Source organism: Octopus bimaculoides, chromosome 17 (assembly GCF_001194135.2).
Source record: "Octopus bimaculoides isolate UCB-OBI-ISO-001 chromosome 17, ASM119413v2, whole genome shotgun sequence".
Taxonomy (NCBI): domain Eukaryota; kingdom Metazoa; phylum Mollusca; class Cephalopoda; order Octopoda; family Octopodidae; genus Octopus; species Octopus bimaculoides.
In genome coordinates, this window is record NC_068997.1 from 36,875,279 (window position 1) to 36,896,242 (window position 20,964).

A 20,964-nucleotide genomic window follows, 5' to 3' on the forward strand; every position below is an offset into this window, starting at 1 on the left:
AAAAATACTTGAGAAATGGGTGCCGCACGAATTGAACAACAACCAAAAAAACGCCATTTTGAAGTGTTGTTTTCCCTTCTTTTATGCAACAAGAATGACCCGTTTCTTGACCAGATTGTGACTTGTGATGTGGATTCTTTACGACAACCGGCGATGCTCAGCCCAGTGGTTGGACTCCACAGCACTTCCTGAAGCCAAAGTTGCACCAAAAGAAGGTCAAGGTGACTGTTTGGTGGTCTGCAGCCGGTCTCATCCGTTACAGCTTTTTGGATCCAGGCAAAACCATTACGGTGGAGAAGTACTGTCAGCCAATGGATGAAATGCATAAGAAACTCTGACAACAACAGCCAACATTGTCAATAGAAAAGGACCAATTCTTCTCCACGACAACGCTCGGCCGCACATCGCACAACTGAACCTGCAGAAGTTGAACGAATTGGGCTACAAAACAGTGCCTCATCCACCATACTCACCAGACCTCTCGCCTACTGACTACCACATTTTCAAGCATCTCGACAACTTCTTGTGTGAGAAATGCTTCAAAAATGAAGACGATGCCAAACACGTCTTCAAAGACTTCACTGCCACCAGAGCACAGGAATTTTATGCTACTGGCATAAATAAACTTGTTTCATGTTGTCAAAAGTGTGTTGATTCTGATAGTGTTTATTTCGATTAATAAAGTTTTGCTTGAGCTGAGATATGTGCATCTGAATTTAAAGGTTAAAAACCGCAAGAACTTTCTTGACAACCTAATATATATATATATATATATATATGGAACAAAAACGCAATAGAGAGCATTAAAATGTTCGGACAGGTAGACGATACAAAGGCAGACAAGAGAAACAACAATTAGAAGGACAGGCAAAAAAAGACAGGTCATTCGTGGCTTTCTTTCCTCAGTCAAGTCCTAGAAGTCACGACCATTTCAGGCAGTTACACTTGAGATGGTTCGATTTGGTTGCCCCCAAAAAAGTCTAAGCTAAGAGCATTAGACCCCTTTGTAAGAAAGCTAGCAAATGTGTATGGTAACAAAGGTAAAAAAAACAAACAAACAAAAAAACTGAGAACATGGTACACAATTATGAATACAAACAACAAGAAGTAACAACAGGTGTCTTTCGACTGAGAATGAATCAAATTGAGCTGGTGTGTATGAAGTGGAAGTCTAAAGGCAGGAACATAAGAGGTGTTGGCAGTTGGTAGTCAGGCCAAGAAAGAAAGATCATGGCTGGCTGGACACCAATCATGTGGAAGGAGGAGAGATGTGTAGGGGGCATCGGGATTGAAGGATTAGAAAAAAAATCAGAGACAAAGAGTAAGGTACAGGGGAGATAAATGAGTGGGAAATAGTGGGAGTTAAAGAAAGAGAGGGCCAAGAAATGTGAGAGAAGGGGAGCGAGCAAAAGGAAATAAAATGAGAGGGGGAATAAAAGATAGAGTAAGAATTGTTCATACATATATTTATATACAGTACCATGCAAAAGCCTTCAATCACTTTAAACTCTTCAAGATTGCATGGATTCCTCTGATGAATTCTCATTAGTTCTGTCCACATTTGCTCAATGATATTTAAGCCAGGGCTCTGAGATGGCTAAATCTTTCAGTACAGTAACACTTTCATCAGCCAGACTCTGTTGTGTTGCACATGATCTGTGGCATGGAGCTCTGTCATGCTGAAAAATCTCAACCTTCATTCAAGTCTGGTATCAAATTGTCCTTCAGCAACTGGATGGACTTGGTACTATTTAAGTTACTGTCAATTTTAAGCAACTTTCTTGAACCATCACTTTTTATGTATCTCCAAAGCATCAAACTCTTTTACCCAGAGTCTGGCTGATGAAGGTGTTACTGAATTGAAAGATTAGCCAGTTCAGAGCCCTGACTTAAGTATCCTTGAGCAAATGTGGACAGAACTAAAGAGAAGAGTTTGTCAGAAGAATCCACGCAATCTTGAAGAGTTGTGGGAGCTCAGCCACAGAGAATAGCATCTCATACCTGTGAAGATGGTGAAGGATTTGTATGCATCGCTTCCCAGGTGCATTGAAGCAATCATTCAAACTAAGGGAAGCCACATGAAATATTAACAATGTACAGTAACTTCTTGAAATGAATATTATGTAATAAATTTTCATTATAGACATTTTCTGTTTTAAAACACTGTATCTTGATTTGTTTATGTGAGATGGCCGTAAACTTTTCCATGGCCATTTTTGGTGGTCATCTTGCATCTTCTTCTCTCATTCAGAACCCCCACTACAAAATATAATGATTAGGTATGGAAATGACTCCAACAGGACCGATGTTTCATCTGTAGAAAACGCAATGTGAAACATCCACTTATAAGTTGGCAATTAGTAGAAATTTACAATAGTTTGAAGTGGCCGAAGATTTTTGCACAGTACTGTGTGTGTGTGTGTGTGTGTGTGTGTTAGTGTCTGTGTTTGTCCCCCCATCACTGCTTGACAACTGCTGTTGGTGTGTTTACATTCCTGTAACTTAGTGGGTTGGCAAAAGAGCCTAATACAATAAGTACCAGGCTTCAAAATAAATACAGTAATCACTCACCATATCACTGTTCACCTATTGCACCCTCAGTACATCATGGATTTTTCTGGCTAATATATGTAGATATATATCATGGACTCCTCAATATATTGCAAGTTTCTGCAGTCAATAGGTATTTATATTTTTTTAGATTTTAATTATTTCTGTGGTAAAACAAGCATTTTCATGCCTAAAAATTAATATATCAATAAATAAAAATACAGTACAGTACTGCACTGTATAACACATTAATTAAAATATATTAAAAGAAAATATGTAATGTACTGTAGATGAGTAATCCAAGAATTGCACATACTGTATGGAAAACGAAAATCAGGAGGCGAGTGTGTAGTGTTGTTTTGCATTTATAATAAAATAAACATATACAAATTATAAAAATAAAGAAAAATATACAGTAGTGTTTCTACTTTGCAGATTTTCACCTACTGCAGGGGGTTTTGGAATGTAACATCCACGATAGTCAAGGGATTACTGTATTGGGGTTGATTAGTTTGATTAAAATTCCTCCAGGTGGTGCTCCTGCATGGCTGCAGACTTGAAACAAATAAAAGAATATAAAACCAGCTAGAATGATATATTGTTTAGATAATGACCAGATAGATATATTGTGTGCGCAGAGACCAAGTTAACAGATACATTGTGTACGTAGAAACCAGATAGTGTTGATAATGAAGAAATAGATACATTGTGTAGATAGTAATCAAAAAGTTATGGTTAGTTTATATTGACCAAATAGATACATTGTGTGTATAGAGACCAAATAGACAAATACATTTTGTATACAGTGGCCAGATAGTCACACGTGTTAATAGTAACATGATAGTGACATGTTGATAATGACAAATAGATATGTTGTGTAGATAGTGACAGGATAGATATATTGTGTAGTTAATGGCAGATTGATGCATAATATGGATAGTGGCCAGATAGATACCTGCTCTGTTGAATTGATCAAGTAGACACATTATGTAGATAGTTGTAGTAGTCTATACTGATTAGAGAGATGCACATTGTGTATAAAGTGACTAGATAGATGGATACATTATGTTTATAGTAACTAGATAGATAAACACTGTAGATAATGACCAGACAGATGCATTGTGTAAATAGGGACCAGATAAATCCACAACTGTGTCAATAGTGTCCAGTTACACATTGTGAAGATAGTAACTGGTTATATTGTGTAAATAATGATCAGATACTAGAATAATGTAGATTCTGATTGAGTTGTTAGGTATTGAATAGAAAGTATAGAAAAGTGAATCTCATAGGTATACACGTTGTGTAAATGTCAAATGGTGAAGAGATAGGTATGCACAGTTGATATGGACTGGATAAAATGAGTTACAATGTGTCGTTGTAAACTAGATAAACTTACATTGTATGTAGTTATAAGGTTGAAAAGTAAATTTACTTTGGAGATGTATACTGTGCATGAGTTACAGTGTATAATTGTTAGCTAACAAAAACATGATGCATAAGTCTTATTTTAATTTTTTTTTTAAGAGATATTTTAAATAATAACTTTCCTATTGAAAATGATTGACAAATCATAAATGACTGTGAGAAATTGTGAGATTTATCTCCTACCAGTTTTAAGTCATCAGAATGATGCTTTGATAAAGGAAAATTAAAAGATTGAAAAATGCAATGAAACTATACTCTGAACTCAAATTTCAGCTAGCTGTATTATTTTATATTGAGCACTATGATACAATATTGCAAAATATTCTGGAAGGAAATGAAGATTTCAATTATTAACTAAAAGATGAATTGGATATTGTCTAAATTATCTTGAAATGTTTTGCTGTAATTGATGAAAATAAATATTTTGCTTTCATTTTATACATTAGCTGTCTCTCATCAGTTTTTGATATCTGCCGATGAAGAAATACTGTGTTGTGCCTTGTTTAGGGTTATGCATTTGTTGAAAATTAGAAATGCATAAGATAAATTTATTTTTCCAGATTAAGCAAGACTAAGCAACATTTTCTTGCTTTGTCTTATCATGTTCAAAGGCTAGAAACAGCATGAATATTTACCAATGTTTGAGTTTTGAGTATTGGCGTTATCCTCTAATTTCACCATCATGCATTTTTTAACATTACTGTAGAAATGTCTTGCACAAGTGACTGGATACATTAATACATTATATTTTGATACTCTAACTTTAGTTTATCTACAAAAAACCAAGGGACCAGTTTTATTTGAGAATGTTAATCTGTAAAGGTATTTTTAGTATGTGATGCAACTAAGGAAAGATACTAGACACTGTAGCTGGTGTGTTCTTTACCATATTCACATTGTGTTCATTTCCTGCTTATAGTCACTTTTCCAGTCATCAACCACAGCATTAAAAGATGTAATCCATTCCTTAATATATTCTTGGGAATAGTAGACAGCTGGTGCAAATACCTACAAATCTCAGTGCCCACCCTAGTCATCTTTAATACTGGTAAGATCATGTCAATCCTAAATCTTTTATATCATACCATTTTTGGTAAGTAAAACCAGTTGATATTATTTTTAGGGAGGTATACATTGTGCTTTGTGAGTAGCTTCATAGTTCTACTATCTGATTTCTGTAGCTCCAGCTTTGTCTATTTTAGAAAAAAAGTAGAGTACCTTGGGCCAGTATTGATATTGGCATGACCCATTAATTGTTTGCCTTGATAACATTCCCTCCATTTAGTTTTATTTCAAGCACTTCCTAATCCTTCTCTTGTACTTTTTAGAAACTTTCTTTCACATTTCTCTTCCCATTATCTTGTGATATTTTTATACCATTAGATTTAATCTTCCAGCTTCTCTTCATAATTAACACTGCACACTTATCTATCCCAAACTGCAACCAGCATCCTTACTATTTGGATGAGAGCATTCAGGTATTTAACATTTTTTTGCATACAATTTGAGGTCATCCATATATAGCAGGTGATTTATTTTCATCCTGGTTTCAGCGAGCTCATAGATAGGTGTGGATTATTTATGTATGTTTGTTGGAAGGATTAACACAATGATAAAAAATAACAAGAGAGAGACTTCCTAAAATTTCTTCCTGTATATTTTCACATTTCCTAACCATTTGTTTCCACATTTTAGTTTTACTTCCCATGATTTCATTGCTTTCAAAGGAAAAAAAATCCCCTGTTAATCTTTTCAATGACCTCAAGCATACTAAGGTACCCCAAGAGCCAACAGTATGTCAAGTTCTTTTTCTTATTTGTACCTTAGCTTGTATCATGCTATTGATATACAGCAGATCAGCAGTTTCCCTTGATTTCTTTCTGCTTTTCTTTTGTCCCTCTGGATATAGATTCTTCTTCTCTGAGAAGCTATTCAATTCACTTGATATGAGCCCAGTTAATCATTTCCAGAATAATGGTAAGCATGTAATAGACCCGTAATTATTGACTTCCCCTCCTTTTCTTTGTCATGTATTAGCACTATTTTTGTTTTTGTCATCCATGTTGGTGTTTCAGTCAATAAGAAACAGTTGTATATAGTTGTAGATGTTTGAGAGATTTTTAAACCAGAATCCCTAAACATCATCTGGTCTGGGGAGATCTTTCCAATATGATATTTTTGTAAGCATCTTTTTCACTTTCTCATTTGTAATATTATATTTGCTTGTTTTGATCTACTTTCTATTTTGGATTTGTTTTCAGAGGTTGGATCACTGCAATGCACAGCAGTACCTGCTTAGTGATTAAAGTAAATGGCTACCTTCCAGAACCATTTCTATTGCTTGTTAAGTCTATTAGAGTTGCCACTGTCACTTCTTCTGTATGAGCTGACTCTTTAGCCATTGCTGCAGAAGTTAGAATAATCGAGGGGCATCCCATTGGAACTGAGACATAGGAGGGCAGTGTTGGTATACACGGATGATGTTACTATCATAGTGTTGGATGCCTCTACAGTGGAGGCAGTAGGCTCCATTCTAAAGGAATATGAGTCAGTGGCAGGAGCAAAATTAACATCAACAAGTCAGTAGGCTTGTGGCTAGGCACCTGGAGAGGTATCACTAGACTGGGGGACCAATTAAATTGCTTGGAGTCTGGTTCAGTCCTGACCTCCAAGAGGACAAAACTAGGATAAGGTGATGAACAGGGTGGCCAGGGCATGCCTTGGCTTCTGATGCACAGACACTGGTTGAAGTTATGCCACCTGCAATGATTCTGAGATGGCAAACATGTGTGAGTTCTGTTCTTGAGACAAGTCTAGTCCTTGGTGAAGGAAAGACTGGGCACCTGGCACCTTGAGTATTGTCGGGTGCTCACAGCCCTCTACCAGTTGGGCAATGGGATTGGTGGATGTTCCACTCTAGCAATATATAGAGAAGTAGTGGTAGGGAAGTGTGATGATGTTCTTCGGGAGACTCTGGGTGCCAATGAAAATGAACTGATTAGTCTGTTCCAAAGGACTTTCTGATCATGGACTACCATATATAATTTCCAGAAATCCTTGGTCTGGCAGTGCTACTAAGGGAGGCTAATGGTTCGAGATAAACTCTACTGGCATAGATGTGCTGTCAGACAGAGCAACAAAACCATTCTGCACTCACCCATTCAATGTCTGTGCATTGCTGACTTGTGGTGTTATGTTGAACAGTTGCTGTCACATGTCGTATGGATCCCTCGATTGACTGAATCCATAGTGATGGTTGCCCTGCTGCCTTCTTTTAATAGGGCAGATCAGCAGTTTTCCTTTGTCTGGTGGCATGTGAAAAAGAAGTTCTCTGGTGGATGATACTGAAAGGCATGAGGACAGAGACTTTCTTCTTTGGTGAAGTTTCACCTGTAAAGAAAAGTGAAGGTAAAGAGGAAGGTGCAAAGTTGGGTGAAAGTTGCAAAAATGGCAAAAGTAGTTGGCACTACTTAAGTGTAGACCTGTAAGCTGGAGAACAGAAATTGGAGAGGGTACTTGCCCTTGGTGTTCAGGGTTATCTTGGATGGTAGGGTTCCTTGATTGTCCCTAGAGGCCTTCCTGTATCAGGAGAATCATATCACTATTACTATTTTTCTTTTTCTTACTGATGTACACCATGTATACATTCTCTTTTTGTTGTATTGTATACCATGTATACTTTCTACTTTTATATAAATGTATACATACATACAAATGTGTATATCATCATCATCATCATCATCGTTTAATGTCTGCTTCCATGGGTTGGACATTTGACTGATGATTGGTGAACCGGATGGCTGCACCAGGCTCCAGTCTGATCTGGCAGAGTTTCTACAGCTGGATGCCCTTCCTAACGCCAACCACTCCGAAAGTGTAGTGGTTGCTTTAACAGTCACGCTCAAAATGGTGTTTTTACATGCCACCTGCACAGGAGCCAGTCCAGCAGCACTGGCAATGAACTCGCTCGAATGATTTTCTAACATGCCACCAGCACAAGTGCCAGTAAGGCGACGCTAGTAACGATCATGCTCAAATGGTGCTATTTATGTGCCACTAGCATGGACGCCAGACAGCTGCTCTGGCAATGATCATGCTCGGACGGTGCTGTTAGTGCTCCACTGGCACAGGTGCCAGTCATCGAATATGGTTCAATTACGATTTCGATTTCACTTGCCCCAACAGGTCTTCGCAAGCAGAGTTTAGTGTCCAAAATGAAGTAAAGATATGTATAAGTGAGCTGGCTACACTTCTGGCAGAGGCCACAGATTATGCTCTCACTTGGCTTGCCGGGTTTTCTCACGTACTGCATATTTCCAAATGTCACGGTCACAAGTCATTGCCTCGGTGAGGCCTAAAGTTCAAAGGTCGTGCTTCACCACCTCATCCCAGGTCTTCCTGGGTTTGCCTCTTCCACAGGTTCTCTCAACCACTAGGGTATGGCTCTTTTTCACACAGCTATCCTCATCCATTCTTGCCACATGACCATACCAGCGCAATCATCTCTCTAGCACACCACAACTGATGCTTCTTAGGTCTAACTTTTCTCTTAAGGTACTTACATTCTGTCGAGTATGCACACTGACATTACATATCCAGCAGAGCATACTGGCTTCGTTCCTTGCAAGCTTACGCATGTCCTCAGCAGTCACAGCCCATGTTTCACTGCCATGTAGCTTCGCTGTTTGTACACATGCGTCATACTGTCTGCCTTTTACTCTGAGTGAGAGGCCCTTTGTCACCAGCAGAGGTAAGAGCTCTCTGAACTTTGCCCAGGCTATTCTTATTCTATTAGCTACACTTTCAGTGCACCCTCCCCAGCTACAAACTTGATCACCTAGGTAGCGGAAGCTATCAACTAAGTCTAGTTTTTCTCCCTGGAATGTGGCAGAAGTTGTTTTCTGCACATTTTCAGTGTTTATTGCTCCTGAACATCTGCTACATACAAAAACTATCTTGCTAGTTAGCCTTCCTTTGATATTGCTGCACCTCTTATGTGTCCATAGCTTACACTGGGTACAGCTTATGGAGTTTCTACCTATACCTTTTCTACAGATCGAGCAGGGCCATCTACCTGAAGGGGCTTGTGCTTTGTCTACCTGCCTACTTATTAGGACTTTGGTTTTAGCTAGGTTGACTCTAAGGCCCTTCGATTTTAGTCCTTGCTTTCACACCTGAAACTTCTCCTCTAGTTCTGATAGTGACACAACAATTAGGGCAAGGTCATCAGCATAAAGGAGATCCCAGAGACATCCTGTCTTGAATTCCTGTGTTATTGCCTGGAGGACTATGATAAATAGAAGGGGGCTGAGGACTGGACCTTAGTGGACCCTACCTCTACCCAGAATTCTTCACTGTACTCGTTGCAAACCCTCATTTTACTGACAGCGTCCCTGTACATGGCTTGCACAGCTCTCACTAACCACTCATCTATCCCTAGTTTCCTCATTGACCACCAGATAAGGGATCGGGAGACCCTGTCAAGGGCTTTCTCCATGTCAACGAAAGCCAGGTACAGAGGTTTATCTTTGGCTAGGTATTTATCCTGCAGCTGTCTTACCAGAAATATAGCATCAGTAGTGCTTTTCCCTGGAACGAACCCAAACTGCATCTCGTCTAAGCTGACTCTCTCCCTAATTAGTTCAGCTATGACCCTCTCAGTGACCTTCATTACCTGGTCCAACAATTTGATACCTCTGTAATTATTTGTATCTAAAGCGTCACCTTTACCTTTGTAGCAGTTGACTATGGTGCTGCTACACCAGTCATTGCGTATGACTCCTTCGTGTATCACCTGACTAGTCTATAGTCAACACTGCCAGATATTTTGAGCATCTCTACAGTGATTCCTGATGGGCCGGGGGCTTTCCCTGTCTTCATACTCTTGATTGCTTTATCTACCAAGGTACTGTCAATTAGGATAGCTGGCCCCTCTGTTGGGTCGACATTTAGCAGACATTCTTCCTCCCATTCATTCTCTTTATTAAGCTACCTTTCATAGTGGCATCTCCAAACTTCTCTCTTTGCAGCCTCGTTTAGTGCAAGTGAACCATCATCCATGTGGACACATTTCTCTCCTACAACATCACGATTCTCTTTTGCACACACTGTCTTGCAACACGAAATGCTTCAAGTCTTTGGTCCTCATGGCGCAGAACATTGGCAAATTTTTTCTTATTTCTGGCTAAATAAACCTGTCTCCTAGCTTCCCTTCTGGCAGTCTGATACAATATCCTGCTACCTCCGTTCTTCCAGTCCTTCCAAGCCTGTTTCTTTTGTCTAATAGCCCTGTCAACAACCTTGTTCCACCACCACGTTACTTTGGGTCGAGAGGGGACTTTGCACCATCCACATCTGGTCAGTGGCTCTCAGCAGGTTGTCCCTTAGAAACCTCCAATTGTCTTCCACATTATGTGATGCTATATCCCCTTCTATTTTGTCAAAGACTTCGAGTAACACATCTCTGTCCATTTGCAGGATCTTTAAGCTTGCAGACCCTTTTCCTCCAAGCTGGTCTACTTCTGGGCATCCATTTAGCCTTGATCCTGAAGTCGCTAACTACTAATCTGTGTTGAGGGCTACATTCTTCGCCTGGGATGGTTTTGGCATTTATAAGCAGTCCTCTTTCCCTTTTTCTGGCAAGGATGTAGTCAATTTGGCTAGTGTGTCTACCAGATCGGTAGGTGACTAGGTGACAGGCAGGTTTCCTGAAGTTAGCATTGCAAACCATAAGATCATTTTCATTACAGAACTCCAGCAGTCTGGTTCAATCATTGTGGGAACCAAAGCCATAGCCTCCATGTACGCCATGAAAGCCTCCTGCATGTTGTTCAATATGTCCATTGAAATCACCAACCGCAAAGAAAATGTTCCTGTCATTCGTCAATGAGGTAGTCTGCAAAAGGGTGTCATAAAATTGGTCTTTCTGCCCATCCGGTCGCCCCGGTTGAGGGGCATAGGCCAAGATGACAGTAGCTAACCTATGATGAAGCACTTATCTAATCTTAAGTACTCTGTCACATATTCTGACTACCTCGATTACCTTATCGACCCATTTCTCTGCAAGAAGTATTCCCATGCCCCCGATCCCATCAGTGTTCCCTGCCCAGAAAATCTTGTACCTGTGTTCTTTGCCTGTGAGGAACCTAGCGGAACCTCCTCTCCACCTTACTTCTTGGATGCAGCACAAATCTACGCGTCTCCGTTCAAGCATCTCAACAATCTCACCACACCTACCTTTCAGTGTGCCGACATTGAGAGTGCCAATTCTGAGGGTGTGGGAGGTGTGGGCCTGTGAGACCCTGGGATGGGGAACAGCAGTGTCATGTACCTGAAAAGAAAGCTTGCATTTAGCAGAATTCATAAACAGACAATAGCTTACAACCTGCATACGCTACACCATTTTTATGCACTATATGATCGATAAACCCTAGGTAGGGGTGGGGATGGCGTTAGGCCCTTAGAAGTGTTCGTGGGAGACAACCAAGGATGACAGAGGATAGGAACTTCCGGTAAAGGTGGAGGGGGTAGGAGGGCGGGCATACCGCGAGCCAGCAAGTTTGGGTGAGAGCCACTTCTGCACTTTTATACTATGGTAGACAAATTTAGAGAGAATGAATTAAAGGGATGATAAACTTCAATAAAATAAAATAAAATAAAATAAAATAAAATAAAATAAAAAAATAAAATGGGACGATTAACAGAATGCATGAATTTAAGACAGACAAGGAAGACGAATCTATCGGGCTATGTTTACATGGTAGAGAAATAGATAGATAAAGAATGGACGGGGTGGGGGGCATAGGGTTATGATCTACGCAGAAACAGGAGTACATGAATGAGGTTGAAAGAAAAAGTTCTTATCTATTCATCTTCTGGATTTCGTATTCTATCAGCAGAGGAATTCAAACACGATTCGGGGAAGTAGAATATTGAGCTGGTTTATATAGATTTAGGGTTGGGGGGTGGGGGAGAGATGGCGGACCAGGTGACACCATCTCATTCTATGTAAATCCTTATACTTTATTTTTATTTATTTATGTGTTTCAGCCAAGTGGCTGCGGTCTGTCTCCCTCTTTCATCAGCCTGGCAGCAAATAAAGAAATTATTCACGTGTTTTCACTGCACTACCGAGCACAGCTCTGTGTGCTTTGGGCATGTGCTGAGGTTTGTTGTGGTACTCTTATTTTACTTTACATAGGATGTGCACAGTGTCTAGTAGTGCTATTTTCTGTATGTTATATACATTTGTATGTCCTAGTGTTTTGGTTACGTATTTGTCTTTTTACTTTTTTATCATACCTAATGTACCTGCTATTTTAGGAATTGTTTCTGATTTTAGGCTCCACATTCAAGTTACCTCTATTTCCAGATCTTTGTGTTTTGAGAGCTCTATTTCTTTTAGAGATACATTGTCATCTGTTGGTATTGATACATCGATTAGAGGCATTTTTTTTTTTCTTGGTGATCTCTGACAACCATATCTGGACCTTTTTTGGGGTGGGCCTATACCATCTTTTTTCTGTTGTCATTCCATAGTGTTGGCACTGCTTCCAGTGTATACAGATCCCAACTCTGTCATGTCTGTGAACATATTCCTTTTTAACCAGGACTGAACAGCCTGAGATAATATGATTTATTGTTTCTTCTCCATTACCACATATTCTGCAGTTATTGGTATTTTTTCATTATGTGTTTTTGGTGATTTCTGGTGGGAAGGCTTTGATCTTGTGCTGCAATTAAAAATCCCTCAGTTTTTGCTTTGAATCCTGAGCTTCTTTACCACTGAGATTTTACTTTGTCTATTTCTTTTCTGTTTAGCTTAACCCAATATTTTCGATGTAGGGGCTTTTCTTGCCATTGTTTTATCATATGTTGTTCTAGTTTTAGTTTGGATTTCAGTTGTTTTACAGCTTTTGTTGTTTCTTCTTTCTTGTATTTTTCAGCTTCCTTAGAAACAGAAAACAGTTTTTTGTTTTACTCAAGCTTTGTGGCTATTTGTACCAGTTTTCCTTGCTTCTGAATTAGGTATTTGTGTAATCCTATGGTGGTTATTTTGTAATAGTTTTCTAGCTGTATAAGGCTTCTACCACCTTCAGTACATTGCATATGTAACCTTTCTATGTCAGATTTTGGGTGATGCATCCTAAATTCTGTCATTATATCTCTTGTTTTCCTGTCTAGTTTGATTAGTTCATTTTGAGCCCAGTTAAGAATATTGTAGCTGTAACTTATAACTGGGATGGCTAAAGTGTTGATACCTATTTTCTTGTCTTTTTTTTTTTGGCATTGAGCTCTGTTTTCAGTATTAGTCTAACTTGTCTATAGTATTCCTTTCTTATCTTCTCTTTCATCTGTGCGTGTTGTATCATATCTAGTTCATTGACTCCTAAGTACTTGTATGTCTTGCTTTGGTTTAATTCTCTTATTTCATTTGCTTTATCTAGTGTGATATTGTTACTCATAACTAGTTTTCCCCTTTTCAAGGCTGCTTTAGCAGATTTTTCTAATCCAGATTTCATGTTTATTTCTTTGGTAAATCCATGCACTTGTTTATTTCTTTATCATTATCATCATCATCATCATCATCATCATCATCATCATTATTATCATCATTATTTTTATTATTATAGATGTCACACAGTATACAATATTGTGAGGTTGTTGATTGAAGATATTGTATCTACCGGGGGTTTGTACTGTTTGTCAAGTCACAACAAGGACCTCAGACAGTCAGTACTTTACGCAATATATGTGCAGTTCCAAGTAATGTCGATTTTTGCAATACGTCTAGATTGTTGGGTATTTCTAAGGTTTTCAGATGTTTTTTTCAGATTGGGTGGTATTGGACCCAATGCTCCAATGACAATAGGGATAACCTTTATGTTCAACTCTCGTAGCTGCCACATCTTAGCGATCCCAATTGTCAGGTCTCCATACTTATCAACCTCTTCCCTTTCTTTCAGGATGATTTGTTCATCTGGCACTGCTAAGTCGATTATTAGGCACTCTTGTTTGTTCCTCCTAAAGGAGCCTTCAGTTCTCTAACACTTTGTCTGTCTCGAAATCAGAGTCCCAGAGGATTTTTGCCTTCTCCTTTTCGTCCATTACCTTTTCCAGTGTATGTTGGTACCAAGCACCTATGACCTCATATCCATACTTATGGCATAGTAGCCAGTGGAGGTTTTGGGCTACTTTGTCATGTCTACATTTGTACTCTTTTTGTGCAAGACTTTGACAAGCACTAACAATGTGAGTCACACTTTCAACCCTCTTCCCACACATTCTGCAGAGGTCCGATGCACTTGTGTGGTATATATTCTTCTTCACTGAGTTGGTATTCAATGATTAGGCTTTCAGTATTCTTTTTTTAGGTCACCCTTGCTGAGCCACCTCCATGATGCTTCCTGGTCTTTAAGTTGTTTGTTTCACAGTGGAACTGACCATGTGATTCCATTCGGAGTAGAGTTTCTTCTCTCACGTTGGCTATCCCTGATTGGAATTCATTAGCACTCTCAAGTTCATTTTTGGTATATCCTTCTGCATAAACAGCAGGTCTTGTTTGCTGTTTACCAAATAATCTGCCATGTTTCTTCTTTCACTGTTGATGCACTCCCATACGCTAATCAGCCCACGTCCACCCTTACCTCTATTCATGTAGAGCCTGTGTACATTTGCTTTAGGGTGGATGGCACCATGCATTGTCATTGTCTTTTGGGTAGTGCGATTGAGCTGGTCAATCTCCACTTGTGTCCATCTCATGATGGGTGCACTATAGTGAACTACAACTCTTTTAAAAAAGTGTCCACAAAACACTCTGCCTGTCTGTCTATTTGAACTGGGATGGTAAGGTGCTATCATTTTATGTTCTACCATGAACATTATGCAGAATTTTCTAAATTTACTGGACACAAATTATGTTCCATTCACAACATTCTTTTTTGTAGAGTCTCAAGTATCACTACCTTTTGACCATACGTCGTACGCCATTGAATGTTGAATATATGTTTACATCTTGTTCGTTTTTTCTTACCGAACCTTTCTTTGTTTACATTGGCTGACCACAAAATTATTTTTGTTTCATTAATGAACTTGTCTTTTGACATGCATTGCTTATCTCTTCCAGAGTTATTGGTAACTTTCATACAATGTTCCACATTATGTGTTTAATTCCCCACTCAGCACTTAGGGCTGCTGTTACTGTGACCTTCAATGGTTCACCATTTCTGGGTATTAACCTGGATAGGCTGTCAGCATGTCCTAGCTTTTATGAAGGTAAATATTCCATAGAAAACTTGTAGTTTAGTAGTATGGTGTCCCATCATTGCAACTTGTTTGCTGTATGTACTGGGATTCCTTTCTTGGATCCATAAATTGTTAGCAACTGGCGATGGTCTGTTTGTAATCAAAACTGTCTACCGTGTATACACCTGTGGAACTTTTTTATGCCAAATAGAATTGCCAATGCCTCTTTTTCAATTTGGCTATAATTTCTTTTTGCTGGCAATAACTTCCTTGATGCATGAGCTATGGCCTTTTGGCTGCCATATTCACATTTATGTAGGAGTACGGCACCTACCTCATACTCACTAGCATTTGTTGCCAGTATTGTTTCCAACTTTGGATTGAAGTAAGTGACAAATCTGAAGTTAACATGCTTTTTAGTTCCTCAAATGCCTTCTGGCATTTTTCTGACCAAAACCATTTGACATCCTTTTTTAACAGCTCATTTAGTGGATCTCTTGTGTGGTGTATGTTTGGGATAAACACTTGATAGTAGTTTGCCAATCCTAAAACTGCTTGTTACAATTTGATATTCATTGGGGGAGGTATATTCTATATTGCCATCACCCTTGATGGGTCTGGTCTTTTTCCCTTTCGTTAATTACTTGACCCAAATATTTGATTTTTTTTCATCAAAAATTCACACTTTTCCTCTGTTAGTCTAAACCCACATTCATTTATTTTTTAATATGTTTGAAGTATTGCTCCACTGACTTGCTCTTTATCAAAATATCATTGAGATAAGTGATGGTGAAGTTGCAATCATTTAATATTGTGTTCATCACTTATAAGAACACAGCAGGTGCCACTTTTGCTCCAAAAGGTAGCTGCTTGAATTTATACAATCCACGGTGTGTGTTGATTGTTAAAAGGTGTGTATAATCTTCCTCTCCCTGTATCTGTAGACAGGCCTCTGAGAGGTCTAACTTCAAGAAAATTTTCCCTCAATTTAGTTTTGAGAACACTTCTGGGCTTGGTAATGGATAGTTATCTTTGAGAAAACAGTCATTTAATCCAGTTGAAAAGTCCGCATACACTCTTAGTTTATTTTTTTTCTTTACATAAACTGCTTAGTCTGAATGGTTGACTTTTTCAATTATAGCTAGACTTCCTAGGCTTCCTAGATCTTTACTGACCTGGCCCAACATTGCAAATGGCATGTTCTGTTTGAGCCTAAAAATAGGTGATGCCTGTTCTTTTACCATGATCCTTGCTTTTAGTGCAACAACCTAATCCTTCCTAAAAACATTTGGAAACAATTTTTCAATTTTTTGTCTCTGTTGTTCGACTTCATTTCCACAGAGAACACTAATGGGGGTATCCCATATTTTAAATAACTCCATGCATTCTGTGCCAAATAGGTTTATGGATTTTTTCAACACATAAATGATTGTCCTTTTCATTTCACCTTGAAAAGTTACATTGCAAATACATTTGCCAATGAAATATAATTTCTTTCCTGTAACACCATATGCTACTTTATTTGATTTAAATAAATTTCAGCTTACTGATTTGTTGCCATGTTTCTTCATTTATGATAGTGATGTCACTACCCATGTCTAATTGCATTTTGACACTAGAGGTTTTGATTCTCACCTTGATGAATTTTCTGCTTATTTTTTTCTCTGATACTTTTTTCTCTGATACTTTTTTCTCTGATGACAAACTATTTATTTTTTCATCATCTTATTTCTGCAATGCGATTTAATGTGTGCTGCGTTCCCACAATGAAAACACTTTGCTTTTTTGAATGGACACTCTTTTCTCAGGTGCCTACCACCACATGCCATACATGGTTTTATCTCCTGATATATATTATGTTTTTGTGAAACACTTTATCCATCTTCTGACTTTTTCGCACTGGTTTTATCTGTAAGCAATTTCTTCATTGGATTTCTTCTGTGTCGTCGTCTTACTTTTAATATCCTGTCACAGTCTTCTGACAATTTCTGGAGAGTTATATTCTGGTTCATTTCCAGTTTTGCAAGAATTTTCATTCTGACTTTCATGTCCTTTTTAGCAGTAAGTCCCTGAGCAAAAATCAAGTGCTCGAACAAGTCTGCAGTTAGATTATCCAGTTTAAATCTCTTGCACTCTCTGTTCACTCTACCCGCATATGTAGTAAAGATTTTGTCATAGCTTTTCTCAGTGTTCAAACATTTCCAAAGTGTGTTGAACAACAATGTTTTTTCACTAAACATCCTACATAGAATTTTTTAACATCATCTGTGTGAATTGTTTATTTTCTCATGAAAAAAATGCTTTTTTCAATGTCGTCTGCATGAATTCTTTCTATCCTCATTGCCACTCTTATAATATGGATACTCACCCACTTGAATGTTATTGTTAGCACTGTAATATTCTTGTTGCCACTAATATGTTGTGGTGGTATTCTGCATCTTATTATCTTTGACTTGTCTATTGTGGTATCGCTGATAGCTCTGCAAGACAATGACTTTGAAATGTCTACCTTGATGGTAACTTGAATTCGTATATATCACGTAACTGGCACTGACTCTGAGAACTCATAGAACAACTTTACTACTACTGACCTTCTACAACGACTTACTGTCTGACTTTATAATGGCTGTGTCATACCACTTTGTCACATGGGAAAGGGTGTACCATTTTCACTACAACATTGATGTAATCGACAATTTCAGGCTTCGTGCCTATTGTAGAAAGGATTATCATCATCGTTGTCATTATTATTGTTGTTGTTATTATTATTATTATTATTATTATTATTATTATTATTATTATTATTATCAGCATCATCATTATTATTTGATATTTCCACATGCAGAAACTGTGTAAAACTTAATGGCTCTATCACATCAATTTCTTTGCGAGGTCCAGGACATCAGGTGAGTACAGCATTAAATATTTAATTCATGGAGATACAGTGATATATTTTGGGCCTACAGGCCAAAGGTGGCAACCAGTTAACTTAGAATGGCTGAAAAACAACTATCACTGGAGTTCTGGGATGAAAATGACCTTATGATCTGTAACACTAATTTCAGGAAACTGGCCAGTCACCTGTTCACCTATCAATCTGGTGGTCACACAAGCCATATTGACTACATTCTTACTAGAAAATAGGAAAAGTAGCTGCTTATAACTGCAAAGACCTCTCCAGGAGAATGGTGCATTCCGTCTCATAGGTTAGTTGTTAGTGACTTCAGACTTTGGGCTAGAAGGATGCCAAGAAACAAACCAGTCTGAAAAAGAAAGATCTGGAAGCTTAAGGATCTTCTGAATAGGCAATGAAAGCAACTGGAGGTTCCTGTGGGACAACTTAATGAAGTCCACTGACCAAATTTGTTGCTGGTACAAAGTCCCAAGCAGATCTAAGGGGACATAATGGTGGAACAATGTAGTGGACAGGGCCATTAGAGCAAAGAAACAGGCTTTGAAGGACTGGAAGAGTAGTAGCAGCAGAAGCCTATACCAGGTAGCTAGAAGGGAAGCTAGAACATAGGCATATTTAGCTGGATGAGATGGTAAAAGGGAGAAGTTTGCCAATGTTTTTCAGCATGAGAACCAGAGGCTTGAGGTGTTTTAGGTTGCAAGAATGTGTTTGAGAAAATTGTAATGTAGGAGAGAAGTGTGCTTGCATAGATGATGGTTCACTTGCACTTAGTGATTCTGCAAAGAGGTTTGGAAGTGCCACTATGAAAGGCTGCTAAATATACAGAACGCATGGGAGAAGGAGAGTCTGCCTAATGTGGACCCAACAGAGGAACTGGCTATCCAAATCAACAGTAGCTTGGTAGATAAAGCAATTATGAATATAAAGACAGGAAACCCCCAGCCCAACAACAATCACTGATGAGATGCTTAAAATATATGGAGAAGTGGGATATGGTCTAGTTACTTTACTAGGAAAATAACAGTTGGAGAATACTTCTCCAACTGTTTGAGAAGTATTTAGTTCCAAATAAACTTCTGTACTTGGCTTTTGCTTACATGGATAAAGCCTTTGCTAGGGTCCTTCAAACCCTTATCTGGTGGTCAATGCAGAAACTGGGGATAGACAAATGTTGGCAAGAACTGTACAAACACTGCACTGGGATGCTGTCAGTAAGGTGAGGGTTGGCAATGAGTATAGTGAAGAATGCCGGGTAATAGTAGGGGTTCACCAAGGATCAATCCTCAGCCCCCTCTTATTCATTATAGTCCTCCAGGCAATAACAGAGGAATTCAGGACAGGTTGCTCCTGGGAGCTCCTTTATGCTGATGACCTTGCTTTAATAGCTGAGAACTAGAGACGAAGTTTAGGGTGTGGAAGCAAGGTCTAGAATCGAAGGACCTTAGCAAAAACCAGTCTAGTAAGTAGGAAGGCAGTCAAATCACAATCCCCTTCAGCTAGGTGGCCTTGTTCTATCTGCAGAAAATGTGTGGCTAGAAACTCCATATGATGTACCTCGTGTAAGCTATGGATGCATAAAAGGTGCAGCAATATCAAAGGAAGGCTAAGTGGGAAAATAGTTTTTGTGTGTGACAGATGCACTGGGGCAATAAACATTGAAGATGTATAGAAAACAAAATCCATCACATGCCAGGGGGAGAAACTAGAAGTAGTTGATAGCTTCCGCTACCTAGGCAACCAAGTCTGTAGTGGGTGTGGTTGCTCTGAGAGTGCAGTGACTAGAGTAAGAATAGCCTGGGCAAAGTTCAGGTAGCTCTTACCTCTGCTGGCTACTAAGGGCCTCTCACTCATGGTGAAAGGTAGACTATATGAGGCATGTGTGCGAACTGCCATGCTACACAGCAGTGAAACATGGGCCATGAATGCTGAGGACATGTGTAGTTTTGAAGGAAGTGAAGCTAGTATGATCCGCTGGATGTGTAATGTCAGTGTGCATACACGACAGAGTGTAAGTGCCCTGAGAGAAAAGTTGGGCATAAGAATCATCAAATGTGGTGTGCAAGAGAGGCAACTGCACTGGTATGGTCATGTGTTAGGTATGAATGAAAACAGCTGTGTGAGGAAATACCACGCCCTAACTGTAGAAAGAACCTGTGGAAGAGGTAGACCCAGGAAGACATGGGACGAGGTGGTGAAGCATGACCTTCGAACATTGGGCCTCACAGAGGCAATGACAGGAGACCGGGATCATTGGAGACATGCTGTGATTGAAAAGACCTGGCAACTAAAGTGAGATCGCAGCCACGCATGTCCGGCCCTGTTAAGAATACCCCATATACGTGAGAAGACCTGTTGAGTCAAGTAAAACCAATACTGTAGCTGTAGCCAGTTCCTTCTCCCTGTGCTGGTGGCACATAAAAAGCACCAACCGAATGTGGCTGATGCCAGTAACTCCACACTGGCACCTGTGCTGGTGGCACATAAAAAGCATCATCCGAACATGGTTGATGCCAGATCAGCCTTACTGGCCTCCATGCTCATGGCACGCAAAATGCACTATCGGAACATGATCGATGCCAGGCCCACTTGACTGGCTCCTGTGCTGGTGGCATGTAAAAAGCACCCACTAAACTCTCAGTGATGGGCGTTAGGAAGGGCATCCAGCTGTAGAAACATTGCCAGATCAGATTGGAGCCTCATGTAGCTGCTGGCTTTCCAGACCTCTGTTAAACCGTCCAACCCATGCCAGCATGGAAAACGGACATTAAATGATGATGAACATGATGATGACATATATATATATACATATACACACATAAACATACCTA

General features: G+C 39.2%; 1 protein-coding gene across 1 annotated transcript in view; it reads left to right on the plus strand.

Annotated features, from left to right (window-relative positions):
* LOC106871634 (cilia- and flagella-associated protein 52) overlaps positions 1-20,964 on the plus strand; it is a 52,247-nt gene that overhangs the window by 3,482 nt on the left and 27,801 nt on the right. The window contains exon 2 of the mRNA XM_014918209.2: positions 18,068-18,128. Within this exon, the coding sequence (XP_014773695.1) occupies positions 18,068-18,128 (61 nt within the window). The remainder of the gene's footprint in view (positions 1-18,067; positions 18,129-20,964) is intronic.